This window comes from Stylophora pistillata, chromosome 10, assembly GCF_964205215.1.
Source record: "Stylophora pistillata chromosome 10, jaStyPist1.2, whole genome shotgun sequence".
NCBI classification, from domain to species: Eukaryota; Metazoa; Cnidaria; class Anthozoa; order Scleractinia; family Pocilloporidae; genus Stylophora; species Stylophora pistillata.
Window position 1 is genome coordinate 16,194,601 of NC_142528.1, and position 20,855 is coordinate 16,215,455.

The 20,855-nt window shown below is 42.9% G+C and overlaps 2 protein-coding genes across 2 annotated transcripts in view; one reads left to right on the plus strand and one right to left on the minus strand.

Annotated features, from left to right (window-relative positions):
* LOC111339547 (fatty acid synthase) overlaps positions 1-20,855 on the minus strand; it is a 21,872-nt gene continuing 1,017 nt past the window's right edge. Inside the window, exons 2-14 of the mRNA XM_022946224.2 lie at positions 20,405-20,760; positions 19,493-20,078; positions 12,309-12,416; positions 10,957-12,177; positions 10,425-10,652; positions 7,133-8,150; positions 6,547-6,910; positions 6,133-6,420; positions 5,454-5,721; positions 5,057-5,335; positions 4,251-4,711; positions 2,855-3,104; positions 1-1,823 (exon numbers count right to left, since the gene is read on the minus strand). Coding sequence (XP_022801959.2) covers positions 790-1,823; positions 2,855-3,104; positions 4,251-4,711; positions 5,057-5,335; positions 5,454-5,721; positions 6,133-6,420; positions 6,547-6,910; positions 7,133-8,150; positions 10,425-10,652; positions 10,957-12,177; positions 12,309-12,416; positions 19,493-20,078; positions 20,405-20,760 — 6,461 coding nt within the window. The 3' untranslated portion in view covers positions 1-789. The remainder of the gene's footprint in view (positions 1,824-2,854; positions 3,105-4,250; positions 4,712-5,056; positions 5,336-5,453; positions 5,722-6,132; positions 6,421-6,546; positions 6,911-7,132; positions 8,151-10,424; positions 10,653-10,956; positions 12,178-12,308; positions 12,417-19,492; positions 20,079-20,404; positions 20,761-20,855) is intronic.
* Positions 13,133-17,249, plus strand: LOC148721976 (uncharacterized). The gene has a single exon (XM_088736076.1). The coding sequence runs from the start codon at positions 13,389-13,391 to the stop codon at positions 17,247-17,249; it is 3,861 nt and encodes a 1,286-aa protein (XP_088592202.1). The 5' UTR covers positions 13,133-13,388.

Here is a 20,855-nt window from a genome sequence, read left to right on the forward strand (position 1 = left end):
TTTCAATAAATTTCTTGAACCTTTATTATGATCCACTTATCGTTGATATGATTCTCGTTTGATTTAACGTAACACCATAGAATTCTCAAGCCTCTAATCCTGAGGAGCAAGGTGTGTGTGTGTGTGTGTTGGGTGTGTGTGTGTTGTGTGTGTTGTGTGTGTGTGTGTGTGTGTGTGTGTGGGGGGGGGGAGGGTTGAGGGGGGAGGGTGAAGGAAAGAGGGGGAATTTGGGTGGGGTCGTATGTTCTTTGAAAAAGTTTATTTCATTAAGACCCTACTGTTATGTACCTACAATAACAGCTAACCAACGATAAGCATTCGTGTTTCTTCTTCCAATATTCTATAAGAAACCCCAGACAAAAAAATGCATAATACCCTTTGCAGCAAAAGCAGCATGTATAAATTTCAAATATCATTTTCTATGGTTTCCTTTTTTATATCAAATTTCTGTGGAATAATTTAGTTCAAACGATAAGATAATCGGAAGAAGATTATTTACAATCCCACTCCAAATTCCACTTTCAACGAACGACAAGCTCTGTAATTGGCTTTGATCTACAAACACTAAATTTTGACCACAACTACCAGTATTTTCTAAGTAATATATACTGCTTCCATCCAAACACAACACTCTTTGAAACCAAGTCTACTTAAATCCACTTCTATTTGAAATTACCCTTGACCACTTCAAATTTAGTGTCATTACAGACAAAACTGTCCTGTTGTTTTTTTTTTGGTTTACTTAGGTGCTTTATGCAACCTTCGTCGCTATGGTAACCCCGATAAAGTTCAACTGCTCAAAGCCTTAGTTACAATGTTCGCTACTTCCACGGCGCTCTCGTTTTGAAGGAAAGACTCGTGATCACCCTCGACCCAGTTCACGCTCAACTGACCACTGCACACCTCACGCAGACTGAAGTCGTCACCTAGATTCCTGCCCATCTCGTCTACAATTTTGGCGCGAACAAGATGTACGTTGCCATGGAGACGCAAAGCCGGCTTGTATTCCTCACCCATGCGCAACAAAGCCATAAAGCTCGTGATGAACCTGACAAGGCTCCCTTTGTCCAACGCTGGATTCGCTTCAGAGATTATGCCAGCTGTTACTTGGATTTGTTTGTCAATGGATGTTTCTATCTGAAGAACTTCTACGAGCTTGGCTTTGTCAACAGGTGCGTACTGCAGTGCTAGGGCACTCAGGCCCTCTGCCACAGCTCTTGGTTCCCAAGACCCTTGGGGCTGAAGAGACAACCTGTTTCTATGCCACGATGTATGTGCTGCAACATAGGTGTGTGATCCATCCAATAAGATTAAGCTCTCCACCTCGTTTGTCTTTTCCAGTTGCAGCGCCATCTCCATTGCCACAGATGCCCCAAACGAGTAGCCAGCCAGACGGTAAGGACCTTGAGGGATAATTTCCCGGATGCACTTAATATAGCTGGCTGAGAGAGACTGAATCGAATCATTGGGGGACGTCAAGGAGTACTGCAGGCCAAGCACAGGGCAAGAGAGATTGTTAGCCAGGGTACGCAACGGCTCTACTGTCCCATTAATATTGTGGATCATAAAAAGCGGTTTCTGCCCATTTTTCACATCATTCATTTGTACCAATAATTGCTCGCCAATCTCTGGGAGGTAAACGTTTGTTGCTTCAATGGTTTTTCCTTTCTCAGTAGCCTTTTCAGAGTCCTGGAGTGCATCACCGCTGGTCAGTTCCCGCATTTTATTCACTGTCAGTAGTCGCACGTCTTTCATACTCATTTGAATGTCGAAGTCTCGTTCCAGGGTTTGGCGGACTTCAACTCCCATAAGAGAATCAAGGCCTGTAGTGAAATAAACCGTGTGAGAATGTTGTTGTTTTATGATATTAAGCCTTTTCCCTCCTTTTAACCAATTTGGCTCAGTTTCATTGAATCTAAATCTTAAAAATGACTATGGCCTCTGAGGACACTATTAAACTCATAGTGGCATGAACACAGTCATTTAAACAACTAGGATTATTATACATTGGAGTCACCATCTATCTTCTCATTGGCTAAACGCCCACAGTTAATTCTGGGAAACAGCGCAACGTACAGATTATTCACTAATCTGTACCTACAGATAAGTGAATAATCTGAGGTTGCGCGCGCAATGCATGATTTCCGGTGGAGCAATGTCAAGTTCACGGACAGCGTAGTAAGAATGGCTTCTCGATTCGCTTCAACGACCCAGCGAGAAATTGAGAAATTACTTGAAGGTAAAGATTCGGAAAATACTAAAAGATCGACAATTTTCTTCAATGATACTTTCTTTAGAAATGCATTTAACTTTTCTGCACTTGACTGTTTTATAAAAACGGTGAAAATTTGTTTACCACACAGTTGTACATTTTTAAGTGTTCGAAAATAAACTGTGTTCGCTGCGATAATGCATTTGGTGTTATTTTCTTTAAAACAATGTATAATTAAACAATTACTGGATGAGGTTTTTGTGATATCCGGAATAATCAAGGTCTCGGTTAGTGTTATCAGCCTCAGCCTTCGGCTTCGGCTGATAACACTCACCTCGGCCTTCGGGTTCGGCTGATAACACTCACCTCGACCTTGATTATTCCGGATGTCACAAACACCTCATCCAATAATTGTTTATAATCTTCCGTGCATTGGCAAAGGATAAAAGGTGTTGTTTCTGCGTTCTTTCTGCGTTCTCTCCTCGACCTTCACCATTCTAAATTAGTGTTCAAATCGTTTGAAAATTCCGTGGCCTTATATATCTCTTCAACGTCTAAACATATCAGCCACATTATATTACTAGGAAGCTGTTAGACCATAATACGCTACACTCATTAAAAACGATTTTCAAACTATGTTACCAAGGTCAGCTAAGGTCGTGTCAGGGTTGACTGTAGAAACATCTTTCACTCCAAGAATATGCGCTACAGCTCCAACCAGGTCAGATCCAGAACCCTTATCTCCCTTGCTCATTATCTTGGATGCTAAAACATATGATGACATCACGGGGTGAGCCTGCGATAAGAATCTGTCCAGCACCGCTAAGCAGCTACTCATGCGCTGCGGAAGTGTACCACCAATGACAGTCTCGTTTGAGCCGCCCATGGTATCCTGTGACAAACAAAGCACAGTAAAAAAGTTAATTTTGAGACTGATAACTTTCTTAACAAGAACTCTTAATCAGTACAATGAAATATATGAGGTTCATATATTTTGAACTGCGGTATTAGATACGTATGATGCACGATCCTCGCAGTAGATAGCGCTATTTAAGCAATAGCGAAAATCAGACCTGAAAAAAAAAAAAAATCAGGCCTGTACGGGATTCGAACCACTGACCTCTGCGATACTAGTGCAGCGCTCTTACCAATTGAGCTAACAAGCCAACTGGGAGCAGGCCGTTAAGTTGATTCGTAGTAAACCCGTGAAAGTGATAAATCAGTACAATGAAATATATGAAGTTCATATATTTTGAACTGTACAGGCCTGATTTTTTTCAGGTCTAATTTTCGCTATTGCTTAAATAGCGCTATCTACTGCGAGGATCGTGCATCATACGTATCTAATACCGCAGTTCAAAATATATGAACTTCATATATTTCATTGTACTGATTTATCACTTTCACGGGTTTATTACGAATCAACTTAACGGCCTGCTCCCAGTTGGCTTGTTAGCTCAATTGGTAAGAGCGCTGCACTAGTATCGCAGAGGTCAGTGGTTCGAATCCCGTACAGGCCTGATTTTTTTCAGGTCTGATTTTCGCTATTGCTTAAATAGCGCTATCTACTGCGAGGATCGTGCATCATACGAAGAACTCTTAAGACATACAAAAAGAAAGACTAACATTTTCAAATGATACAACTATAATTGGACAGCCCACTGAGGGAGAATCCGAGGGGGGGAGGAGGGGGGAGAAAAACATTTTTTTTATTTTCTGTCTCAAACACAGATGTTCCAATAAGCCAGTATGGCAAAAGGATGGGTGGAGCTCAATCCTTTGATCCCAAAGAATGCCTAGCAAATAATTTCTCCTTGCAATATTAGCAGCCAGATTAAACATAGGTTACGACCATAGAGAAAATGATCACCAACTAAACAAGCTGCTGATTCCTAAGCGTCAGTATCTTAGGAAATGTACGGAGAAGAGTATGGATAATATGCATACTGATGTTAAGGAGTAAAGGCTAAAGACGAGGGGATGATAACTTATCACTTATCACCTATAACTTATAAGAGGTCTAGTAAGGGTTACATACCTGAATAAGGCCCACGTCTCCAATAGCACCCCACTGTATTGCGACTCCAGGGAGGCCTTCTTTCACACGATCCTCGCATATTCTCTCCATAGCCGAGTTGGCGAAGCCGTAGTTGCTCTGGCCAGCATTACCACGCCCACTGGAAACGGACGAGAACACCACGAACCAATGAAGCTCCTTAGCGATATCCTTTTGTCGAGTCAGCTGATCAAGATATATGGTACCATGATACTTGGGTTTGTTGACCGCCTGGAATGCCTCTATGGTTTGATTCTCGAGCATACCATCCCTCAGTACAACTGCCAGATGAAAGATTCCTCCCAAGGGACCGAGTTCGCGAGCCTTTTTCAAGACACAAGCAGCGCCTTCTTTTGTGCCAACGTCATCTGTTAGGGAGAAAACTTTCACACCCATTTCCTGCCAGACTTTGACGCGACGAGCCTGGTAACCAGTGCGAATACCTGTGAAGAAATATCATCGTCATAACGTGTGACAACAAAAACAAACAAACAAACAAACAAGAAACAAAATCATCAGGAAATGACCCAGGCATTGCACAGAACAGTTTTCCACATCTAGCCATACAATACTTCCTTATTCTAACCATTTTACAAAATAACAATCAACTGTGTTCAATCTTGTTGAATATCGCTCTCTAAAAATCCTAAAATAGCGCTCGTCAACGACTACCAGAAGCTCCACTCCATTTAAATTCTATTTGTCTTAACGTACTAAACTTAAACAGGGCTGAAAGTAAAAACAAATATATTTGTTTCAAAATTGCTACAAGTCCGCGGGACACCTACCTCTTCGACTTGTCAGAACCAGAAAACGCGCACCTCTCTCAACCAGCCAATGCGCAAGTTCCAGACCAAAGCCACCCAAGCCTCCGGTGACTACATAACTCTTACAGGGGTCACACATGCTGCGCGCATGCGCCATAAGTTTCACCACTGATTTGGACCCGTCTTCTGGTTTGACTTGAATGACTACCTTTCCAATATGTTTTCCCTGAGCCATGAAACGGAATGCGGGCTCAATTTCGTCACGATCGAACACTGTGGTTTTCAGAGGTCGTACAGCACCTGTAAAGATAATACAGAAATATCGTTTTTAATCCTAAAGGCCCTCAAATGTTCATGTTTCTGCTCTATCTTTTACAAAATAGAATTCAATAATTAATATTCGAAGTTGTTTAATTACCTGATTTAATTCCTTCAGTAAAAAGTTTTGACACTTCGATCCACTCCGGGTTGTCCTCCTCGAAAATAGCATCCAACAAGATTCCGTGGAAGGACACATTCTTAAGGAACAAAGCCATGCCCAAAGGAGTGTTGTTTGACAAGTCATACTTTCCGATTTCAAGGAAGCGGCCGTGTCGCGCCAAGCATCGCAAACTAGCTTGCAACTTCTCCTCAGCCAACGAGTTGAGTACAACGAGCACGCCACGTCCATTAGTTCTGTGCATCACCTAAACATGATTGAAGGGTAAACTTAAGCGACCTTTTCAATTGAGAATGGCAAACTTGGTGTTGAAAGTTGACATGACCTGTTCCCCAACTCCTCCTCCCACCTTCGAAAAAGAAAATAAAAGGAGTGGAAAGAAAGAAAAGTAAATCCTTATAGCAACTTTCCACGGCTATTCCTCATCCGATATTTTTCACAGTCTAATAATGCCACAGAGCTTTTGAAAACGCGATGTTTTGTCAAAATGCTGCAAATTATTATCGCTCCCAAACAGAATTATCCATCCTCTGTCGATGAGATGCTACGTCAAAATGCTCGCGTTTAGCTCCCGTATGTTTCATGAAAAGCATATAAACTGTTCAACAAATAGCTCGGTAGTGTCAAAGTTCCGATTTTCTTTTCTCGTCTAGCTTACCATTTGTTCAAAAGACAAGTCTCGAGAGTTGCCGATATTGTGGGGTTTAAGATCAGGGAAGGTCGTCATCAGGTACTCCCTCTTCTCTTTCGTTCCCACTGTCGTGAACACTTCACAACCCATTTTAAGACAGATGGAGATGGCTGCCTGGCCAACTCCTCCTGATCCGGAGTGAATAAGGACTGATTCCCCTGGCCTGAGGTTTGCACGGACAACCAAAGCATAGAAGGCTGTAGAGTAAACCACTGGGACAGAAGCTGCTTGCAAAAGCGTCCAGGTTTTAGGTACCTATAAACCAAAGTATGCCAATTGAGTAGATAATATACACACAAGAACACTTTGAGAGATGATGAGTAAAATGCAGATGATAGACATTCACCTAAACAGCTAAAATTTGCCTTACAAGTAAATTACCTTCCAAGTAAACCGCTGATCTGCCATGACCGTGGTTGCTAAAGCCTGCGCCGGTAGCAATCCCATGATCCTTTCACCCCTCTGATTTCTGCCAGAAAACTCCATTCCCAGGATACAATCCTGGTGTGCTAAGTCTCCAGGAAGGGCATCCGGTGGCAATTTACCTGTAGCAAGCATGATGTCACGGAAGTTTAAGGAAGTGTAGTTGACTGTACACAGCTCTGTGGTTCCTTGAGTTCCTGGGGAATATTTCAGATGAGAGGCAATCCATCGAAGTGAAGAGAGGTCTCCACGTGTCAGCACGTTCACATACGCGTGCTCTGTTTCTTCACTTAAGCTTGGCGAGTCCTCCAGAAGAACATGTCTGATAGGAAGATTTAACAAGAGCGATAGGAAATAATGAACTTGAATGGATACGCCGTTAAATGCAATGGTTCGCTAAGATTTTCACGGATCTGTTTTTCAGATCTCATCTGAATGCGTGACTAAAACTCGTAACAACAAATAAATTATCACCAAAATAAAAATGGAGTTTTAAAGGTGGAGATTGAACATTTAGTATGAAATACAAAATGAGTTTATCTACCTATAGGAGCCGAATTTGCCACCTTGGAACACGTTCATGACCAAATCTAACTTAATCAATGACTCGAAGTGTCCCATAACCTTGGCTTTCTCTTCTGGGCTGGCGAAGAGACACCGAATCTTCTCTCCACCCAACTCCTGTCGCAGGCAATTTGTCATGCCTACTATTCCCGTAGGGGACGTAGCGAATGAACGAAGCCATATGGGTGACTTGTCACCAGACGCCATAGCAGTCTGAAGCTTGGGCAAAAACTCGAATGTTTCGTCGACGTCGATAAAGACTGGTTTCTCCTCTGAGGTATTCGTGAGCCTACAAAGAAGGAGACTTGACACGGAGCCGGTCCTTTTCATTGACACTACATTGAGTCCAACACCTCGCAAAGCTATAACCCATTGCTGATCCGTCAGGAAATACTTCTGTTCTGGTCCGTTTGGAGTGAAACCGTTCTTTCCAAAAACAGCATGCACTACCTCCAAACTAGCTGTGACTTCATGTAGCAGAACAAAACCATGCGGGCTGAGAGCAGCCTTGATGTTCTCCAACGCACTAGAAAGGTCCGATGTCATATGGATCAGATTGGAGGCGATGATAAGATCACTTTTGTTCACAGCACCTGGCGGTTGCTTAGAGACATCCCAAGTGCAGACCTGAACGGAATCATCTGGGAGCAGTTCAGTAATGCTAGCCAAGAGTTCTTCAGTGTTATCTGTAGCTGTGTAGTTAAGTTCAACCACAGGATGAAGACTTATCAAAGGCACAGCACGCAAAAAAGTCTTCCCTTCTGCAGCACCTACTTCGCTAATTTTTAAATTAGTGCCAACTTTGTTCTCGATGACAGTGTCCAGCATGACTTTCAAGAAAGGACCCTCTTGTATGGCTTCGAAGAAGCTTTCTTTACTAACACTCTCACAAATAGAGCTTGTGGGTTTTGGATCATCAACATATGGCACAAATGTGAACTTTTCCAAGACGGGAACTTGTCCATCTTGTTTTTTAGGTGCTACGGTGGCATGAAGACCTGGCAAGTGATAAAGGACTAATGGTTAGAAATTATAGCGGGGCTCCCACGCGCGCGTGGGGCAGAGCCCCATACCCATGGAATATGGTCAACCTCTCTTTGTTTGGTTGTCACGTGACTGACCGTGCGTAGGTACGTGCCCCTGTCATGTATGCTATCACGAAAGTACTATAAGCATCATGGGATGAAATAAACCACGAGGTTTGGCTGTTGTGTGATACAGTACATAACTCCTTCAGATTGCACGGGTAGGCTAATTTTTGCGTTTGTAATATGAATGACACTCGATTCAGCCGAAAATTAACGGCTAATTTTTGCGTCTAGAATATATATGACACTCGATTTATATTGTAAGAAATAGACATCTTTTTTGAGAGACATGTTTTGGCATGCTTATGCCATCTTCAATCAATGAGTAACAGAACGTGAGTAATTATATAACAGACAAGTAGATGAATAAATTTACAGTATGATGTAATACAAAAGCGGGTACTAATTACAACGTGACACCAAACATCAAAGGTGTGAACTAAAACGCTAGAAAAGTGTTATAATGCTGTAATTGTTTGTTAAGTTCAGGTTTGATCTTATTTATATAAAAAGCTTCTTTGAGTTTTGAATCAGTTGAGTTGTTAGCAGACTCCAGAATACTAAAGCAAGAAAGGGAGTATTTGTTCTTACAAGAAGGAGATGTGTTGAAATGCTTAAAAATATTCCATCATGCTACAAAATTGGCCTATCCGAACTCTTATTGACCGTATCAACAAAATCAACAACACCTCTTCCGGCCTTCAAAACGATCTTGAGAAACTTTCCGACACTTTAAAACGTAATTATTTTCCTTCGCATATTATTGAAAGAACTTTCAAGCGGTATCTTGACGGGTCCTCCTCTCAAAATAGCCGGAACATCGATGACAATAATACACGTTACTTTAAACTCCCTTTTGTCGGCTATTATTCTAAAATAGCGAACCTCAAACTCAGACAACTCACTAAGTGCTTTTGTAAATCGGACCTAAATATCAAACTAGTTTTCACTTCTTTTAAAATTAAAAACGCGTTCAGTGTTAAAGATCGTACTCCTGATGCTCTCAAATTCGTGGTAGTTTATCAATTTTCTTGAGCGGGATGTAATTCCCGTTATATTGGCGAAACTAGTCGCTACTTCTCTACTAGGATAAAGGAGCACACGGAAAGCGATAAAAACTCGCATATTTTTAAGCATTTCAACACATCTCCTTCTTGTAAGAACAAATACTCCCTTTCTTGCTTTAATATTCTGGATTCTGCTAACTCAATTGATTCAAAACTCAAAGAAGCTTTTTATATATAAGATCAAACCTGAAATTAACAAACAATTACAGCATTATAACACTTTTCTAGAGTTTTAGTTCACACCTTTGATGTTTGGTGTCACGTTGTAATTAATACCCGCTTTTGTATTACATCATACTGTAAATATTTTATTCATCTACTTGTCTGTTATATAATTACTCACGTTCTGTTACTCATTGATTGAAGATGGCATAAGCATGCCGAAACATGTCTCTCAAAAAAGTTGTCTATTTCTTACAATATTTATCATACTTGCTACTACTACGACCTTCTGGAAATATCATACACTCGATTTAGCTGTGAATTAACGGTGAAATTTTTGGTTTCAATATATGTGACACTCGATTTAGCCGTGAATTAACGGCTAATTTTTGCGTTTGTAATATGTATGACACTCGATTTAGCCGAAAATTAACGGCTAATTTTTACGTTTGAAATATATGACACTCGATTTACCCGTGAATTAACGGCGAAATTTTTGGTTTGAAACATATATGACACTCGATTTAGCCGTGAATTAACGGTGAAATAAATTATGTCTTTGCAATAATCTCGCGAAAAATTTGGCCGTGAATTAACGGCGAAATTTTTGGTTTGGAAAATTATTACAAACTAAAAAATTTCGCCGTTAATTTACGGCCAAATTACGGCTTTCTATATAATATTAAATTTAATTTTTTTGCAAAATTTAATTTACACTGAATGAATTATTGGCTAAAAATTTTTAATATATGTAAAGAAATTTGATTGCAAAATTTTCACTTATTGGAAGCTCCGCTTTTAGGCTTGGCTAAATCTATATATTATTGTGTTTGCTCAATTAAACCCCACGATTGAACTTCAGATGAATCAAAGTTAGATTCTTCTCACAACTTAAACCCTACCAAACTGACAAAACATTAGAATCAAGAAAATGTTTCTTGTGCTCTAAGGTTACCTTTGAGTTCTACACCACCAGCCACAACCAGGTCCATCTTTGGATCAACCTTTACCTCACAAGTCCCTTCTTTTGCTTTCTCGAGGTGGATGGCTGGGTCAATGCGTAGTGATCGTAGTCTGATAGGCAGCCTCAATCCTCGTCCAGGAAGTCTTAGAACTGACAATTGAAGCATGGTGTCCAGGAATGATATCCACTCTCCTGTCCACTTGAGTTCACCTTTTGTGCCTAAAAAAAAACAATGAGGTTAGATTTCCCGATGCAAGACACTGAGGCATTCTTGCAATTTTTGTCCTTGTGGCTGTCGTGTGGAAAGTTTAAGTTTCATCGATCAAAACAATATGTGATAAACAAAAACATATTTTTTACACAGAGGATAACGTTACTAGTCCCTGGTATGGCATCTCAACTCTTTATAAACATCATGCAATGGGAATTTAACCTTAAAAGATCGCCTTGAGAAAGGACATGTTAGTTACAAAGGATTGAAGTAGAAAAGACTCAAAAGCTGGATTGAAGACGGAGAACCAACCTGAACTGTTTACTCCCAAAATTCCTTGAAAAGTAGGTCCATAGTCATAACCACGCAACCTAAGCTCCTTGTAGATGCAGTCTGCTGTCAAGTGCACATCTCCTTCTGGTGGAGGAGCTGCCTTAAAGCCTTCACTCAATGCAGGCAATTCTGGCATGAAGATCTTGCCAGACACTGCTAGGCTGTCTCCTTCAGACACATCAAACTTGTTGGAAGCTGGCATGAGACGCACTGTTAGAGTCACTGAACCAGTCTTTGAGAGAATTATAGCCCTGTGGATAGTTATATCTTCAAAGGCGACTGGAGTGTGTTCCAGAAGAAGCCCAGCAGATTTGGCAAGGGTCTTCCAGGCCAAGACCAAGTAACCTGTAGCAGGGAAAAGGACTCGCCCATCAATACAATGTCCTTCAAGGTACTTGTCTACTGATGATGGTGATATGTCAATCTCAAAGTTGCAAGATGTTGCTGTACCACCACTGCTACTGAACTGGAAGCTACTCATTGTGGGAACATCCCATTCCTGAGAATGGTCCCATCCCATGTGAGGAGCAATAGAAGGAGTTGAGACATGGACAGGAAATGATGCCTTGCTTGTAGTAATCAATGTTGGATCAAAGTTAATTCCACTGGCATAAAGTCTGCCAAGGCCTGTCAGAAAGAACTCCAAGTTGTTTGGATGTTTCCTTTTCATTAAAGGGATGTTTACAGATTGTGGGCTGAGAGATCTCTTGAGAATGGCCTGAAGAAGGCAGTGTGGTGCAATCTCAATGACAACAGCATCAGCTGGGATCTTTTCTAGTGCCTCTTGGAACAGAACTGGGCTAACCAAGTTGTTCACATGGTAATCTGCAGAGGAATACTTTGCCAACTCAGTGTCCCAGCTGTCTTCAGGAATAGATGTACTTATCCAGCGTGGTGACCTCTTCTTTGGTACAATGAACTTCAGCAACGACTCCTTGAGCATTGGGGCAATAAGAGCCATATACTTGGAGTGGAATGCAACACCAGAGGTGTTCACTTCCTTTGCAAAGGTTCCTTCCCCCTTTAACTCCTGCACAAATTTATTGACAGCTGCAGCATCACCAGAGATTGTGACAGTGTCTTCAGCATTGTGGCAGGCTGGCCAAACACCTTCAGGACACCTCTTCTTGGCTTCTGCCCAAGTGAGACCCACTGCAGCCATAGCTCCCGGAGAAAGTTTAGCCTCCTGGATACAACGACCTGAATCGAAACAAAACAACCTGTATAAAACTTCTGTTTCCATAAACTTAACACGTCTGTCTTTTTCTAATTGAAAGATTGTCATGAGTAAAATTGATCTCAGCCTATCCGATAACATTAAAGAACCTCACCTCTCCAGTAAGCAGCCAAAACTACTTCCTTAGCAGTAAAACTTTCATCAGCATAAGCACAGCCTAGCTCTCCTACACTGTGTCCAACTATTCCATCTGGGGTTATTCCTGAAACCAAAATTAAGGACAAACATGAGCAGAAGGCATCCAACGATACATGGCGATAAGAAAACAAGTCCTAAGTAACGATGAGGATCGCTGTTTCCAAATAGTCATACTGTTAGGTACTTTTTGAAGTTATTTCCAACAATGATGGGCAAAGAACTACCGTAATTTCCAGGCGTTTACCCGCGGGTAATCTGTTGGTTTTGCCTTGAACACGCGCCACTACGGGTAATAGAGAGGTGGAGGTTATGTGACAATTTTGAAATCTACAGGCAGTTGAATTAAAAAAAAGCACTCACCCACCTGCGTTTCCACCTCTCAAATGAATTTTATTGTATTAAGAGTGCCACAAAGCGGCACGAAAACATGCCGACTCTAGTTTATTTCATGCACGACGAACAAATTTTTATCGGCACGCGTGTAAACAAAACCTTGATGGTGACAAAAATAATCCGAGGATACCCGGCGCATCGGTGACAAATTTCCAGTTACGGTAACACAAGCTTGAGCAGAAGGGAATTTTCCCGTTTTAAGGGACTTGTTAGGCTCAGTAGAACCAGAGATATCGATATCTTTGAGAAATCAACAAATCAACATGGCGCTGAACGATCGCTCGCACAAACTGTGGTTGTAAGAAATGTTTTGACTGCGTGACATGTTGTGTTACAGCTTTAATAATCGTTACTTTTGCTTTCATGTTGCTAAGTGATTAAAGGATCGAATTTCGAATCATGTGAAATGTAGATGGGCTTTTAGAAGCACGTTGGAAGTAGCTGTTAAGATTATTAAAAACGTTTAATTCTGCAACGCGAGTCTTCAGTGTCACAGGGAATTGGGGCCGGCAATTAGACTCCCCACACTGAAAGGTGGCGACCCTGCCAGGACTCACTGGGACTTAACAGGATCACAAGATTATTTCTTCGAACGGGAATCAACACACGTGGCAGCGAGTGGAAAATTATTGTTCAATTCAGCATGGCTCAAACGGAGGACAAATTTAGGAAACAGCTGGAAGTAGCGAAGCTAAAACTGGACGAAATCATGGAAATCTTAGCGAGTGGAAACGCAGAGGATATTTCTGGGGCGTACGAGCAGATTGGAGAATTGATTAAGCGTTTGGAAAAATCAAAGGATGCGACCGCCGATTACTTGATGGAGACGGACAAAAACCTGGAGTACATCAAACAATGGACAATGGATCACAAAGACGACATTTCAGCGTTCAGAAAAGTACGCGACCAAATGAAGGGTAAAATGGAGGAGATCGCAGGTAAAGAAACAGAATTGGAACTCGAGAAGCAATTGTATACGCAACACAAGGTGAACGAAGAGCAAACGAAGCTCAAATTGCATCAACAAAAGGAAATTGAGGAGGCTACTTTTCTTCAAAACCAAAGACAAGAAGAGTGGTACAGAAAAAAGCTGGAATTCGAAAAGGAAATTACAGAAAGTCAGTTACAACGAATGGAAGAAGCGAAAGCCGGGAAAAACACCACTGCGCCGCAATCAGTGAAATTACAGAAATATACAATAACACCCTTTTCCGGCGATTATAAAGATTGGTTACGATTTTGGAACCAATTAACGGTCGAAGTGGATGGTGCCGCGATCTCAGAAATAAGTAAATTCAATTACCTTTTGGAATTAGTAAAAGGCAAGCTAAAAGAAGACATCCTCGGGCTGCCGCACACAGAGGATGGATACGGCGAAGCGAAGCGGATTTTAGAGCAAACATATGGAAAGGATTTTAAGGTCCACAAGGCGCTCATAAAAGAGATGGAGGAACTTCCGGCCATATCAAACATTCACAGGATCGCGATCATTCACGATTTCTACAACAAGCTCTCAAGAGTGGTTCGCACCCTTAATAAAATGAAAAAGCTAACGTCCGCTCAAAGCATGGTGTATACGCTGATGGATAAGCTAGGTCCGGTGCGAGAAATACTTGTTCAAAAGGATGAAGACTGGGAGGAATGGGGATTGGAACAACTCGTGGAGAACTTACGGAGGTACATAGAGAGAAACCCCTTGAGAGACAGCGAAGACAACAAAAGGAGGGCAGAAGATTTCAAGCATCGCCCGTGGATAAAAGAAAAGGAAAGGCCCGAAAAGCTTCTTTTCGGAAACAATGGGGGAAAGCCAGGCCGCAGACTAAATTGTGTGTACTGCAACTCTCAAGAGCACAATAGCCTTAACTGTACGAAAGTACTTGGCATAGCCGCTAGACGAGCTATATTGCAAAAGAGTGGATTGTGTTGGAACTGCACTGGTGGAGGTCACGGCGTGACACAATGCAAGTCAAGAGGATGTAAGAACTGTAACCGGAAACATCACACCTCGATATGCGACCAAGAGAAATCTACACTTGATCAATTTCAGAATCCGAGGGCTGAGAAGAGTATGAGTGCACTCATGAACCACGCCAGTACCCTTCATCCAACAGTACTAGCGAAAATCGGTGAAAAGGAAGTGCGTGTGATGTTTGATTCGGGCGCCGGGAGTTCCTATTTGTGCACGGATGTAATAACAAAACTTAACTTGAAACCTGCGAGGAAGGAGCAACGCTGCATACAGCAGATGTGCGGGACAATGCGGAAAATCGTAGAAGTATACAATGTTACCGTACGTTCACTTGCCGTCGAAGGGTTTTCTATTGACGTCGAATGCATTAACGCCGAAAAGGACGTACTGACTCACCTGCCAAACCCAAACATCAAGGCCCTAAAGAAACAGTGCGGCAGATTCAGGAGATTAACCTTCACCGAGGAGGCGACAAGAGGCGACACAATGCCAGTCCATGTCATTCTGGGGGCAGCAGACTACCAAAGGATCCGCACTACAGAACCGTTAATCCTGGGGGCGAATCCTGATAAAGATTCGGGCGCAGAATTCACGATGCTTGGTTGGACTGTTTATGAAAGTCGACCAGTTACAGAAGGTGTCACAGCAGAAAAGCAATTCCTTCTCACGACGGGTCAAGAAGAGTTTGAGAAGCTGTGCTCGCTGGACGTCTTAGGGCTCATCGATACAAGGACAACCAAGAACAAGAACATACATGAAGATTTTCTCCGGCAGCTAAATAAGACGCAAGGGGGATTTTATGAAACAAGGTTGCCGTGGAAAGAGGATCATGTACAACTTCCGACTAACAAGAACCTGTCAGTGGCTCGACTGAAAAGTAAAACCAGGAAACTAGAGAGAATGGGGAAGCTGGAGGACTACGATCAGATAATGCAGGAACAAGTGGCCGCTGGAATTATGGAACCTGTACCCCCTTATAAAACGGGCGAGGAAGTACATTTCATTCCCCACCAAGCAGTCATCCGAGAGCAAGCAGAAACGACAAAGATGAGAATTGTCTACGATTGTTCATCAAGGGCCAACATCCAGACCCCCTCTCTCAATGATTATTTGGAGACTGGACCGCCACTACAGCCTCTCCTGTTTGACATTCTCCTCCGGGACCGGATGCGGAAACACTGTGTTACCGGAGACATTCAGAAAGCGTTCCTCCAAATTCGGGTACACGAGCAAAATAGAGATGCACAGCGGGTCCTATGGTACGACAACCTAACGGATAGAAACATGGCGGAGTACCGTTTTACGCGAGTGATATTCGGAGCCACGTCGAGTCCGTACATCCTTGGGGCGACTTTACAGACGCACATCAAAGGTTACAACGAAGCGTTCAAGACCACAGCGCGGGCGCTTTTAGAAGACACCTATGTTGATGACATTCAAGGGGGAGGCGATGTGGAAGAAGACGCGGCTAAATTTAAAGAAGAGGCTTCCTATATAATGTCAGAGGGCGGTTTCACACTACACAAATGGCACAGTAACGTGGAACAACTAAACTCAGCTGAGAAAGTGACGGAAGGAGAAGAGACGTACGCTAAGAGTCTAGTGGGAAATAGAGGAAACAGAGAAACTAAAATCCTGGGTACACTGTGGAACAAGGCGCACGACACACTGAGTATCGACTTCAAAACTTGCTTAAAGGAGGACAAACCTCTGACAAAGAGAAAAATGATTTCAGCAATCAACAGCATTTATGACGTGCTAGGGTGGGGCTCTCCGGTCACTATCACTGCTAAGCTCCTTTTCAGTGAAGTATGCCTTCTGAAGTTACATTGGGACACAGAATTACCAGCCAAAATTCAAAGAGAATGGAAATCATGGAGAAACAGCCTGCAACAAGTACCAACCTTGATATTACCTCGCTGTGTTTTCCAGCAGAATCGAACTCACTTTGAGATTCATGGTTTTTCGGATGCGAGCAAAGTTGCTGTTTGTGCTGCGTTGTACATTGTTTCATATCAAGAATCGACACCCGTAGACCAGAACTTACTCGCAGCGAAATCAAGGGTTGCGCCAAAAGGGTTGAGCATCCCGCGTCTGGAGTTGGTCGTCGCGCACACGTTGGCAAAACTTGAAAACAACGTAAGACGAGCATTGGCTTCCTCTCCCATTACAGCCTACCATAACTGGGTGGACAGCATTACCGTACTCTGCTGGCTGGCGAGTCGTGGAGAGTGGACAACTTTCGTACGCAATCGAGTGAAGATAATTGGTGAGCTCACAGAGTCAGGAACTTGGAGGTACGTCCCTACGACGGAGAATCCCAGTGACCTTGGTACACGAGGATCAGCGTCAAACAAGCTCAAAGAGTTTTGGCTAAGGGGACCAAGCTGGCTATCGGATGAGTCCGCTAGGCCTGAAAAACCAGCCATTCTGGAAACAAATGAGGCTAAAGCGGAGAGACAGAAGAAAGAAACTTTGCTACTGGCTGAGGACAAAGCGCATGGAGCCGTCAAGACTGGACAAAGGGTCTGTTGAACAAGTTCCCTTACTGGAAGTTACTGCGCATAACGGCATATGTGAATCGATTCAGAGATGGTTGCAAGAAATCAAGACGGGTTGGACCAATCACCAAGTCTGAAATTGGGGAAGCAGAGAAAAAATGGATTCTGATCACACAAGAGACATGTAACATGAAAACTGACCTCAGACTAGCCAAAGATGAAGATGGATTGATTAGGCGCAACGAAAGAATCCAGGGGTATACTCCCATCTTCATTCCGAGAGAAGCAACGTTAGCGCGTCGCATCATCGAGCACAACCATGTACAAACCTTGCACGGGGGAGTGGCAGCGACCATGAACAAAGTGCGCCAGAGGTATTGGGTTCCAAGACTGAGATCCATAGTTAAGAGTGTTCAACGTAGTTGTAACTATTGCAAGAAATACCGCGCGACAGCCCTAAATGCTCCACCCACCTCAGCCTTACCGACGTTCAGAACAGAATTCACCGAACCGTTTAACGTCACTGGAGTAGACTTTGCTGGGCCACTAATGTACAAATCTGGAAGCGAGACTGGAAAGGCTTACGTCGCGCTGTTCACATGCGCAAGTACAAGGGCTGTACATCTGAAGCTTTGTAAGGACATGACAGCCGAAGAGTTCAAACGAGGCCTAAAAGAGTTCGTTGTGCGACGAGGCGCGCCAGATCTCATAGTCAGTGACAACGCCAAGACCTTCCAAGCGATAAAAAAATGGCTATCGACCCTACAGAAAGACGAGAACCTCTTTAACTATCTAGCCACAAAGGAGATCAAATGGAGATTTAACATGTCCCGCGCGCCGTGGTGGGGCGGATTCTTCGAGAGGTTGATTGGCATCACGAAGAACGCTCTTTCTAAAGCAATCGGACGAGCGTTGTTGAAATTTGAAGAGCTTGAGGTTTTGTTGGACGTGGAATCATTCCTGAACAACCGACCCCTTTGCTACATGGGAGAAGAATTTGAAACACCGGTAATCACACCAAATCTACTGTTGCGTGGGCAACCAGTACCTTACCTTGAAGAAAATTGCGATGAGATGAGCGACAGGGAAGAGATGACCAGACGACTAAGATATTTGAAGGCTTGCCGAGATAACGTCCGTAAACGTTGGCTAAATGAGTACCTTCACGCCTTGCAGGAGCGATTCAACTCTCGGCCCGAAACACGACATGGCACGACTTGTATGAAAAAGGGTTCACTGGTATTGATAAAAGACACGACGAAGAACAAAGCAACCTGGAAAGTTGGGCGTATCGTTAACCCAATCGTTGGAAAGGATGGAGTCACCAGAGGATACAAGATCCTAACTGGCAGTGGGTACGTCATCAAGAGGCCCCAACAGTTGGTATGCGATTTGGAAATCGGTGGTGTAGGTAATGACTCCAACTCCTCTGAGAGTAACGCCGGACCGAGCAGCGATGTTCGACAGCAGCGACAGGTGGTTAGGGCAGGGCGACAAGCAAGGCGCGCAGCAGCGGATCGTTTGGTAGGAATAATGGCCAACGAGAACGAGGAGGATTGAAGAACCGACGCCAAACCTCCTGTAGTTGAAGTTGCGAAGAACGTTGTGTGACAGTTCGTCACGCTAGGAACTCAATATCGGAACTATTCTATGCATTTATAATTGAACGAGTTCTCATTTATTCCGCAATCATTCTGATTTTAGAGGACACGTTGAGCAGTGTGCTTAATTCAGTAGCCAGTTATTACAAAGTTATTTCGAGCTTTAATAGGGGGAGGGTGTAAGAAATGTTTTGACTGCGTGACATGTTGTGTTACAGCTTTAATAATCGTTACTTTTGCTTTCATGCTGCTAAGTGATTGAAGGATCGAATTTCGAATCATGTGAAATGTAGATGGGCTTTTAGAAGCACGTTGGGAGTAGCTGTTAAGATTATTAAAAACGTTTAATTCTACAACGCGAGTCTTCAGTGTCACAGGGAATTGGGGCCGGCAATTAGATTCCCCACATGGTCACGCATTCGCATTCTGTCAAGTATGAAACTTTGTGAATTCTAATTCTAGAGCCTTTTTATACAAATTTTCTTTGCTTTTAAGGTGCAGGTTATCCACCAGTGCGGGCAATCTGTTGACTTTGTTTTCGCCGTATGCAATAATCGGCCGGTGCGGGTAGTAGGCCGTGCGGGTAAACGGCCTAGGGTCTGATTTCAAACTTCTGGTATGAACTGACTAAAAACCTTTTTCCAATTTACGAGAAAAAAATAATAGTAAAGCTCACCCAAAGCTTTCAAGCAATCAACCAGGGCAATCTGAATGGATGCTAGTCCCACAAAGGAGTTGATGGTTTTGGTGTATGTCTCATCATCACTCTTGGTAATAATCTTAACTAAGTCAACTCCAAACTCCTTCAAAATGTCAGCAGTCTTGTGAATAGATTCACTGAATGTTGAAATCTGCATCAACTTCTCTCCCATACCAGACCACTGAGTGCCCATGCCAGAGAACACATACCATATGGAACGCTGATTCGACTGTAGCTTGAGGACTTCTTCAACATCGTTCTCACCACCAACAATTGCATAGCCTCTATGTGAGAAAGTATTCAAGGGTGTGGATGAAACCTCTGTTAGCAAGGTCAACAGACCTTTACTCTCAATATTCTCTCTTGCAAACTGCAACATTTTCTTTACACATTCTTCAGTCCTTCCTGATGCAGGGATCACTATTGGTAGGGTGGGCTTTGGATATACTTTAGGTTTGGGTGCATCTGGGGACCTCAAGATAACATGAACATTGGATCCACCAAATCCAAATGAATTTATTCCAACAAGGCCGCCATTCCAAGGCAAGGGCTCTGTAACAACCTAAAATTGACCTAGGTTATTAGTTTCTACAGATACTACAGCATCTTCCTACCATCTATTTCATTCCTTTCTTGGCATACATCTGGTAAGTATTTAATACCACTAGTGAGTTATACAGGTTTCTCCATTTCTTTGGGGATCTTCGAGTGCATTACCAATTCAACTCCAATCAATTTAACACTCCTCAAGATCCCCTGTTCTTTGTCTCTCACAGCTAAGTACTCATTTTTACCCAACAACACCTACTATCAGGGGGTAGAAGAGCAAAAAACTCTTCACTATTCTCTCCTATTCTTGATTCCTTACAAAGAAATGGAGTCACCAACCTTAAGTCTACCATCAAGAAGAGCTGGAATGTCCGGATTTGGCGAGTTGAAATGCAGGTTGGGTGGGAGGATACCATGTTGCATGGCAAGCAACACCTTGGTCACTCCACACAATCCTGATGCTGGTTCAGGATGCCCCATGTTGGATTTAACTGAGCCAATAAGGAGGGGTCCTGCTTCAGGTGCACGTTTCTCACAAAAGACAGATGTGAGCGAGTTCAGCTCTTCAGGATCACCAGCCTTGGTGCCTGTGCCATGTGCTTCAACATACACAACATCTGCTGGGTTTATGTTAGCTTCTTGGTACACCTGTTCCAGCAGTTGCTTCTGAATAGCTCCACTTGGGTAGGTTACACCTAACACACACATGAACAGATTACTAAAATTAAGCTTCAGTGGTAAAGTCAAGATATTTTAAAGTGTGGAAATGTCGCTTTCATCCATTAGTGAG

Bases quoted from the DNA above. Each gene is read 5' to 3' on its own strand.
- LOC148721976 (XM_088736076.1), top strand. From the start codon at position 13,389: ATGGCTCAAACGGAGGACAAATTTAGGAAACAGCTGGAAGTAGCGAAG.